The sequence below is a fragment of the Hypomesus nipponensis genome, chromosome 7 (genome assembly GCF_054491055.1).
Source record: "Hypomesus nipponensis isolate SF chromosome 7, ASM5449105v1, whole genome shotgun sequence".
Lineage (NCBI taxonomy): Eukaryota > Metazoa > Chordata > Actinopteri > Osmeriformes > Osmeridae > Hypomesus > Hypomesus nipponensis.
This window is the reverse complement of record NC_140367.1, coordinates 8462443-8473700: the sequence shown is the minus strand read 5'-3', so window position 1 is coordinate 8473700 and position 11258 is coordinate 8462443. Positions and strand designations below refer to the sequence as shown.

General features: G+C 40.3%; 1 protein-coding gene across 2 annotated transcripts in view; it reads left to right on the top strand.

Annotated features, from left to right (window-relative positions):
• Positions 1-7457: 7457 nt before the first annotated feature.
• The window catches only part of kcnc2 (potassium voltage-gated channel, Shaw-related subfamily, member 2), a 41736-nt gene continuing 37935 nt past the window's right edge, over positions 7458-11258 (top strand). For both annotated transcript variants that reach the window (XM_084701297.1, XM_084701298.1), the window contains exon 1: positions 7458-8457. In XM_084701297.1, the coding sequence (XP_084557423.1) occupies positions 7903-8457 (555 nt within the window). In that variant the 5' untranslated portion in view covers positions 7458-7902. The remainder of the gene's footprint in view (positions 8458-11258) is intronic.

The following is an 11258-nucleotide window of genomic DNA, read 5'->3' as shown; positions in this document are numbered from 1 at the left end:
TGTTGCTGGGTCACACATTCTGACGGCCGTCAGAAATGGTGACCTATGTGGTAATGGCTCTAGGATGACTCTAAATCGGAAGAAATGGCTCCAGATTAGTGTTAAATTGATTAAATAACTACCCCAAACCATCTTTCGAATTTAATACATTTGGGAAGCAGTTACGGAGGGAACACAAATTCTTAAAAAATCGTTTCATTTTTTGGGTGGGTCACACATTCTGACGGCCGTCAGAAATGGTGACCTCTGTGGCAATGGCTCTAGGATGACTATAAATCGGAAAAATGGCTCCATATTAGTGTGAATTGATTAAATAACTACCCCAAACCATCTTTCGAAATGTAAATACATTTGGGAAGCAGTTACGGAGGGAACACACATATTCTTAAAAAATCGTTTTATTTTTTGGTGGGTCACACATTCTGACAGCCGTCAGAAATGGTGACCTATGTGGTAATGGGTCTATGATGACTATAAATCGGAAAAATTGCTCGAGATTATTGTTAAATTGATGAAATAACAACCCTTAACCCTCTTTCGAAGTTAATACATTTGGGAATAGGTTAAGGAGGGAACAAACATTCTTAAAAAATCATTTTATTTAGTTGGTGGGTCACATATTCTGACGGCCGTCAGAAATGGTGACCTATGTGGTAATGGCTGTATGATGACTCTAAATCGGAAATATGGCTCCAGATTAGTGTTAAATTGATAAAATAACAACCCCAAACCATCTACGAAGTTAATACATTTGGGAATAGGTTACGCAGGGAACACACATTCTTAAAAAATCATTTTATTTTTTGGGTGGGTCACACATTCTGACGGCCGTCAGAAATGGTGACCTATGTGGTAATGGCTCTAGGAAGACTCTAAATCGGAAAAAATGGCTCCATATTAGTGTGAATTGATTAAATAACTACCCCAAACCATCTTTCGAAATGTAAATACATTTGGGAAGCAGTTACGGAGGGAACACACATATTCTTAAAAAATCGTTTTATTTTTTGTGGGTCACACATTCTGACGGCCGTCAGAAATGGTGACCTACGTGGTAATGGCAATATGATTACTCTAAATCGGAAAAAATGGCTCCAGATTATTGTTAAAAGGATAAAATAACAACACCAAACCATCTTTTGGAGTATAAATACATTTGTGAATTATTTAGAGAGGGAACACACATTCTTAAATGTATTTTTTATTTTTTTGGTGGGTCACACATTCTGACGGCCGTCAGAAATGGTGACCTATGTGGTAATGGCAATATGATTACTCGAAATCGGAAAAAATGGCTCCAGATTAGTGTTAAATTGATGAAATAACAACCCTTAACGCTCTTTCGAAGTTAATACATTTGGGAATAGGTTACGGAGGGAACAAACATTCTTAAAAATCATTTTATTTTTTGGGTGGGTCACACATTCTGACGGCCGTCAGAAATGGTGACCTATGTCGTAATAGCTCTAGGATGACTCTAAATCGGAAATATGGCTCCAGATTAGTGTTAAATTGATAAAATAACAACCCCAAACCATCTACGAAGTTAATACATTTGGGAATAGGTTACGCAGGGAAAACACATTCTTAAAAAATCATTTTATTTTGTTGCTGGGTCACACATTCTGACGGCCGTCAGAAATGGTGACCTATGTGGTAATGGCTCTAGGATGACTCTAAATCGGAAGAAATGGCTCCAGATTAGTGTTAAATTGATTAAATAACTACCCCAAACCATCTTTCGAATTTAATACATTTGGGAAGCAGTTACGGAGGGAACACAAATTCTTAAAAAATCGTTTCATTTTTTGGGTGGGTCACACATTCTGACGGCCGTCAGAAATGGTGACCTCTGTGGCAATGGCTCTAGGATGACTATAAATCGGAAAAATGGCTCCATATTAGTGTGAATTGATTAAATAACTACCCCAAACCATCTTTCGAAATGTAAATACATTTGGGAAGCAGTTACGGAGGGAACACACATATTCTTAAAAAATCGTTTTATTTTTTGGTGGGTCACACATTCTGACAGCCGTCAGAAATGGTGACCTATGTGGTAATGGGTCTATGATGACTATAAATCGGAAAAATTGCTCGAGATTATTGTTAAATTGATGAAATAACAACCCTTAACCCTCTTTCGAAGTTAATACATTTGGGAATAGGTTAAGGAGGGAACAAACATTCTTAAAAAATCATTTTATTTAGTTGGTGGGTCACATATTCTGACGGCCGTCAGAAATGGTGACCTACGTGGTAATGGCAATATGATTACTCTAAATCGGAAAAAATGGCTCCATATTAGTGTGAATTGATTAAATAACTACCCCAAACCATCTTTCGAAATGTAAATACATTTGGGAAGCAGTTACGGAGGGAACACACATATTCTTAAAAAATCGTTTTATTTTTTGTGGGTCACACATTCTGACGGCCGTCAGAAATGGTGACCTACGTGGTAATGGCAATATGATTACTCTAAATCGGAAAAAATGGCTCCAGATTATTGTTAAAAGGATAAAATAACAACGTCAAACCATCTTTTGGAGTATAAATACATTTGTGAATTATTTAGAGAGGGAACACACATTCTTAAATGTATTTTTTATTTTTTTGGTGGGTCACACATTCTGACGGCCGTCAGAAATGGTGACCTATGTGGTAATGGCAATATGATTACTCGAAATCGGAAAAAATGGCTCCAGATTAGTGTTAAATTGATGAAATAACAACCCTTAACGCTCTTTCGAAGTTAATACATTTGGGAATAGGTTACGGAGGGAACAAACATTCTTAAAAATCATTTTATTTTTTGGGTGGGTCACACATTCAGACGGCCGTCAGAAATGGTGACTTCTATGGCAATGGCTCGATGATGATTCTAATTCGGAAAAAATTGCTCCAGATGATAGTGAATTGATGAAATAACTACCCCAAACCATCTACGAAGTTAATACATTTGGGAAGCAGTTACGGAGGGAACACACATTCTTAAAAAATCGTTTTATTTTTTGTGGGTCACACATTCTGACGGCCGTCAGAAATGGTGACCTACGTGGTAATGGCAATATGATTACTCTAAATCGGAAAAAATGACTCCATATTATTGTTAAAAGGATAAAATAACAACACCAAACCATCTTTTGGAGTATAAATACATTTGTGAATTAGTTAGAGAGGGAACACACATTCTTAAATGTATTTTTTATTTTTTTGGTGGGTCACACATTCTGACGCCGTCAGAAATGGTGACCTATGTGGTATTGGGTCTATGATGACTATAAATCGGAAAAATGGCTCCAGATTAGTGTTAAATTGATGAAATAACAACCCTTAACGCTCCGGATGAGTGTCCGGATGACCTATGTGGTATTGGGTCTATGATGACTATAAATCGGAAAAATGGCTCCGGATGAGTGTTAAATTGATGAAATAACAACCCTTAACCCTCTTTCGAAGTTAATACATTTGGGACGCATTTACGGAGGGAACAAACATTCTTAAAAAATCGTTTTATTTTTTGGTGGGTCACACATTCTGACGGCCGTCAGAAATGGTGACCTATGTGGTAATGGCTATATGATTACTATAAATCGGAAAAATGGCTCCAGATTAGTGTTAAATGGATAAAATAACAACCCCAAACCACCTTTTGGAGTATTAATACATTTGGGAATAGGTTACAGAGGGAACACACATTTTAAAATTATTTTTATATTTTTTTGGTGGGTCACACATTCTGACGGCCGTCAGAAATGGTGACCTACGTGGTTATGGCTCTATGATGATTCTAATTCGGAAAAAATTGCTCCAGATGAGTGTGAATTGATGAAATAATTACCCCAAACCATCTTTCGAAGTTTTAATACATTTGGGAAGCAGTTACGGAGGGAACACACATTCTTAAAAACTCGTTTTAAGTTTTGGTGGGTCACACATTCTGACAGCCGTCAGAAATGGTGACCTATGTGGTAATGGGTCTATGATGACTATAAATCGGAAAAATGGCTCCAGATTAGTGTTAAATTGATGAAATAACAACCCTTAACGCTCTTTCGAAGTTAATACATTTGGGAATAGGTTACGGAGGGAACACACATTCTTAAAAAATCGTTTTATTTAGTTGGTGGGTCACATTTTCTGACGGCCGTCAGAAATGGTGACCTATGTGGTAATGGCTGTATGATGACTCCAAATCGGAAATATGACTCCAGATTAGTGTTAAATTGATAAAATAACAACCCCAAACCATCTACGAAGTTAATACATTTGGGAATAGGTTACGCAGGGAACAAACATTCTTAAAAAAACATTTTATTTTTTTGGTGGGTCACACATTCTGACGGCCGTCAAAAATGGTGACCTATGTGGTAATGGCTCTAGGAAGACTCTAAATCGGAAAAAATGGCTCCAGATTAGTGTTAAATTGATTAAATAACTACCCCAAACCATCTTTCGAATTTAATACATTTGGGAAGCAGTTACGGAGGGAACACACATTCTTAAAAAATCGTTTTATTTTTTGGTGGGTCACACATTCTGACAGCCGTCAGATATGGTGACCTATGTGGTAATGGGTTTATGATGACTATAAATCGGAAAAATGGCTCCAGATGAGTGTTAAATTGATGAAATAACAACCCTTAACCCTCTTTCGAAGTTAATACATTTGGGAATAGGTTATGGAGGGAACACACATTCTCAAAAAATCGTTTTATTTTTTTGGTGGGTCGCACATTCTGACGGCCGTAGGAAATGGTGACCTATGTGGTAATGGCTCTATGATGACTCTAAATCGGAAAAATGGCTCCAGATTAGTGTTAAATGCATAAAATAACAACCCCAAACCATCTTCCGGAGTATTAATACATTTGGGAATTAGTTACAGAGGGAACAAACATTCTTAAATGTATTTTTTATTTTTTGGTGGGTCACACATTCTGACAGCCGTCAGATATGGTGACCTATGTGGTAATGGGTTTATGATGACTATAAATCGGAAAAATGGCTCCAGATGAGTGTTAAATTGATGAAATAACAACCCTTAACCCTCTTTCGAAGTTAATACATTTGGGAATAGGTTATGGAGGGAACACACATTCTCAAAAAATCGTTTTATTTTTTTGGTGGGTCGCACATTCTGACGGCCGTAGGAAATGGTGACCTATGTGGTAATGGCTCTATGATGACTCTAAATCGGAAAAATGGCTCCAGATTAGTGTTAAATGCATAAAATAACAACCCCAAACCATCTTCCGGAGTATTAATACATTTGGGAATTAGTTACAGAGGGAACAAACATTCTTAAATGTATTTTTTATTTTTTTGGTGGGTCACACATTCTGACGGCCGTCAGAAATGGTGACCTCTGTTTTAATGGCTCTATGATGACTCTAAATCCGAAAAAATAGCTCCGGATTAGTATGACTTTATGAAATTATTAGCCCATACCATCTTTCGAAATGTAATACGTTCGGGAAGCAGTTACGGTGGGAAAACACATTCTTTAAAAATCTTTTGTTGTGGGGTCACACATTCTGACGGCCGTCAGAAATGGTGACCTCTGTTCTAATGGTTCTATGAATACTCTAAATCTGAAAGAATGGCTACAGATTAGTTTAAATTGATGAAATAACTACCCCAAACTGTCTTTCTTAGTATCAATACCTTTGGGAAGCAGTTACTGTGGGAACACACATTCTTAAAAAATATTTTGTTTTGGGTTACACATTCTGACGGCCGTCAGTAATGGTGACCTCTGTTTTAATGGCCCTATGATGACTCTAAATCCGAAAAAATAGCTCCGGATTAGTATGACTTGATGAAATTATTAGCCCATACCATCTTTCGAAATGTAATACGTTTGGGAAGCAGTTACGGTGGGAAAACACATTCTTTAAAAATCTTTTGTTGTGGGGTCACACATTCTGACGGCCGTCAGAAATGGTGACCTCTGTTCTAATGGCTCTATGAATACTCTAAATCTGAAAGAATGGCTACAGATTAGTTTAAATTGATGAAATAACTACCCCAAACTGTCTTTCGAAGTATCAATACCTTTGGGAAGCAGTTACTGTGGGAACACAAATTCTTAAAAAATATTTTGTTGTGGGTCACACATTCTGACGGCCGTCAGTAATGGTGACCTCTGTTTTAATGGCCCTATGATGACTCTAAATCCGAAAAAATAGCTCCGTATTAGTATGACTTGATGAAATTATTAGCCCATACCATCTTTCGAAATGTAATACGTTCGGGAAGCAGTTACGGTGGGAACACAAATTTTTAAATAAAATAACAGATCTTTTTTTTTTTGTGGGTCACATATTCTGACGGCCTTCAGAAATGGTGACCTCTGTTTTAATGGCTCTATGGTGACTGTAAATCCGAAAAAATGTCTCCAGATTAGTGTTACTTGATGAATAACTACCCCATACCATCTCTCGAAATTTTAATACCTTTGGGAAGCAGTTACGGTGGGAAAACACCATCATAAAAAAAATCATTTTTATTAGTTGGGTGGGTCACACATTCCGACGGCCGTCAGAAAGGGTGACCTCTGTTTTAATGGCTCTATGATGACTCTAAATCTGAAAAAATTGCTCCAGATTAGTGTGACTTGATGAAATAACTACCCCATACCATCTTTCGAAATTTTAATAAGTTTGGGAATTAGTTACGGTGGGAACACAAATTCTTAAATAAAATAACAGATCTTTTTTTTTTGTGGGTCACATATTCTGACGGCCGTCAGAAATGGTGACCTCTGTTTTAATGGCTCTATGATGACTCTAAATCCGAAAAAATGTCTCCAGATTAGTGTGAGTTGATGAAATAATTACCCCATATCATCTTTCGAAATGTTAATACGTTTGGGAAGCAGTTATGGTGGGAAAACACATTCGTTGTCTTTTATACGACGTTCCTAGTTCGAGATCCAAAGTCAAACATTCCAGAAGAGACTCTAAATAAACCACCACAGTCTGAGCTTGCAATGTCCAATGCTTCTCGCCTTGTGAATTTTAGGGAAGCAACTTCTGGTGCTGAATGGACAGCTCCTTTCTGACGCGAGAGGGTTGGATTCTTCGCATCCTCCTCCACCGACTGGCTGTGTGAAATTGAACAAAGTGATTAAATACATATTTTCATTTTTTATAGATATTTTTTGCGTGCAACTTTGAGGTTAATCTATTGAGTCCAGTAGGAGAGGATGCCAACACATGCGCTTAGCCGCGTTGACCTGTTGAGGACGCGCACATTCAACCCCGATTGCATTAGCTTTAAAGCAAAGTTGTGCTTGGCTTTCTGTGATGAATACAAACAAAGCACGTGTTAGAGGAATGCAACGAGTTAGCACTATAGAAACCCAGCCTGAATTAAGACACGGAGAGCGAGGGAGGGTGTGTCCCCTGGGTAGATGTCGTTTCACGAGGAAGACGCTCATTCCAAGGAAAGATCGAACCAAACCCAGGTCCGCGCGCCCCTCATACACCACGGTGGAGTGATGACTTTCCCAAAGAGGGCACAAGTCTGACGGTGACATGATCAATGAGCGAATGAGCTGTTCCGTGTGACTTCACCTGTCGGAGGGGCGCGAGGGGAGGAGAGAACAGGATCCCCGAGGCACACAAGCAGCTTGTATCTGGTGCTATACTGTTGGAGAGCATTCACATAAGGAACAACTAGTGGGGAACTGACAGGCGGAAAGATTAATGCTCCCCTTTTACGCTCGTATAACACTAAGCGTCATGGAAGCACCTGGTGGCTGAATGTGGATGCGCCCGGGTTAAATCTAACGAGTTCTGGAGATTTCTTAACGAACTGGGTGTGCACTGTGCTCGTTGTTACTCTGGTCTACATTCGATACTTTCTTTATCAAGTCATGTCTTATACAGAGCGATGGGCAAGTTTGACGACAACGAGAGGATAATCCTCAACGTTGGGGGAACCAGGCACGAAACGTACAAGACAACCCTAAAGACCCTTCCGGGGACACGGCTGGCCCTTCTCGCCTCCGATTCTGACATCGAGTCCGTTTTGGATCAGCTGCAACAAGTCCCCGGCTTCATCGAGTACAACGCGAGGACCAACGAATACTTTTTCGACCGCCACCCTGGGGTTTTTGCATATGTGCTCAACTACTATCGAACCGGGAAACTTCACTGCCCGGCAGATGTCTGTGGTCCGTTGTTCGAGGAAGAGTTGTCCTTCTGGGGCATCGATGAGACGGACGTGGAGCCTTGCTGCTGGATGTCATATCGGCAGCACAGGGACGCAGAGGAGGCGCTCGACGTGTTTGAGTTAAATGTTGATACTGGAGATGACGATGAAGAGATAGGGAAAAGACTCGGAATTGAGGACGTGGTCGCGGACGGTAATATCAGCCGCTGGAAAAAGTGGCAACCGGTGATTTGGAATCTATTCGAGGATCCCTATTCTTCCAGAGCGGCAAGGGTAAGGGCGCTCGGCCGCGTATGTGGAAAAGTCATTACAATGGTCTCACCAAAGTTCCCCTATCTTTTGTTTCCAAATAAAGCACAATGACAATAACCAGTGATTCATGCTCGACAAATACAATCATACATTTGTTTTTAATGTATTTATTGTCCGCACAATCAAAAGGCTACGTCTAAAATTACGTCTCAAACTTAAAAACAACCAAATCTTTTCAAATCAACAATTGTCCTTAATCTTTTTCTAGTTAACAATGACGTGCTCCATTTCCAAATACGCGATAAATTGAGACACTGGGTCTTAGATAGCCTACACTATTGTCAAATTAATAAATACCTTTTTTGTGTTACAAATGATCAAATGTGACATTTGCTATTATAGCCTATACACTACACAGAGGGGAACCTGGAGGAATCCCTTAACAAATGACCTAGCCTATGTCAGTCCAAACTGCAACTACAATATTGCCCTTCATATGTTCTTGAATCGTATGCTTCTGGTCTTATTACGCACATAATAGCCAGGCTGCTTATCTATAGATGAGATCGAACATATTGTAGCCTAAGCATTTCCCCAATTACGCACGCAAACGTCACACTGTGGCTGGGATGAACTGATAAAATGACCTTGAATTCATGAGGAAATCTTCGACCATTATAAATAAGTGAAAAATAGGCCTACATTTAATATGACCAATTTGAAGCTGTCTGGCATTTAAAGTTGTTTTCCCAACGCATAGCTTTACTTGGTGAATGTTCCTTCACCTTAGCATGCTTCAATGAATTCTTATTAACACCTGTCACAAACAATGAGAAATATTGTTAGTTGTCCCTTCTAGAATTTCTGTACCTATAACAGACAGGAAAGATCATCTTCAGGCCTGCCAGATTATTGCCGTGAATGGATGTGTGACAAGCTTAGGGGAGAGGTCACGTCACACTGGCTGCTTACAAACACTAACATATTCGGAGACATCTTACCGTCCCAATCTCCTCCTTCTGAAGAGTGGTGTTCACAAGCAGATCATCTCCCAATGTAGCAGTTCCAGGAATAGCATTGTCTGATGTGTGTGTGTTTGTGATTGTGTGTGTACATGTGTATGTGTGATGTCAGAGTTGTTTTTAACACTGACAAGTCTTCCAAAAAACGGAAGAAAATCTGCAGACGGAGGTTGTGATTGTTCTGTCTGCCACTATGACCTACATAGATGAATATGGTATTTATATACATGTTATCTCTCTCTACCTGTCTGTTTTCCTATACCCAGTGCCAGTTTGAAGTCGTAGATAATTGGCTTTATCCTTCTCTGAGTGAGGTATGCTCCAGATGAAACAGCAAAAAAAGTCAGCTCTGGACTGTTGATCTAATCGATAGTTAATTGTTTCTCCAGACATTTAATCCCAGCCCCTCTCTGCTATTTACATTTTTAACAAACGGAGGCAGAGGAGGAAGGGGGTGAAAGGGGGGAGGGGGGGGTTGTGCTTTGTCCTTGGTCCATCTCGCCTTACTTGTACTCAAGTCAGTATGCAGCCAACTTTTCCTGCATATTTCCTTTCTCTGTGTGTGCGTGCGCGTGGATGTGTTTGTGTGTGAGAGAGGGTCGTTAAGGGAAATACATGTGTAGAATATGCTTTTGTGCATGTGCTATGTGAGTGTAAAGAGAGGACGTGAGACGCACACACACACAGACAGACTTTGCACCCTGTGCTCGGCCTGGGAGGAGATCTGCAGAGAAGGAATTAAAACCACCCCTTTGGTGGGGTGTGAGATGACAGCCACTTCTTTAATAGTGTTCAAAGAGGTTGTACCATGGGCCTCCCACCTCCTCTCTACCCCTCCTCCTCCTGTTCCTCTGATGATGGTGATGGCGGACACGGCAAACCCACTGTTCACCTGCACAGCGTCGAGGGGGGAGGGGGGTGAGGCTGCTTGACTTTGATCCCTAAGCCTCTCTGCTCTTATGCCTAGGCTCCTAGTCTTTACTCACCCCCAAGCATTAAGGCTGAGATCTCTCACCTCCCAGTGTGTATGTGTTTGTTTACGTGTGTGTGTGTGTGCATGTTGGAGTGTGTGTGTGGGTGAGTTTGTGTGTGTGTGAAAGTGGATCCTCTATGCTCAGATCCCCTGTTGATAAGACAAGGTGTTAATGTAGAGGAGCAGGGACTTATCCCAACGTGCAAAGTAGTATTTGCATATAGCAGATGTGTGACATGAGACTAGCTACAGTCACATACCATACTGTATTGTTCCCTGGATCACTGCCCCTATTGGATTGGTGTCAACATGTGTGGTTAGAACACTTACCAGGAAACCCTGCTCACACTGAAGATATTGCAAATCCATAGATATTACAAATCCATAGATATACAGTAGTATAGTCCCCTTGACCATACAGGGTTGTGTTGGAGGAGCTGGTCAAGATTGTACATGATCTTGATGATGAATATGATGATGAGCGGGATGATTTTGACAATGATGATTGTGTTGATGAAGATGATGGTTATGATTAATGGTGACAGTGAAGATGAGGATGATGGTTGGGGTTTTAATGATGATGACAAAGATGAGAGATAAACCTGGATGCACATTCCATGTCCATGTAACCCCCACCCACCCACACACACACACGCACGCACGCACACACACAAACCCCCCAGGACTAAATATCAGGTATGATGGAAGTTCAAGGAGTGGATTGTTCTTACAGAAGGAGAATCAATACAGAGTGCTCCCTGATAGGACCCCACCACAGGCTTCAGCATCCCACCAGCCTGTCCATGAGTGTGCATGCCTCTACTCCA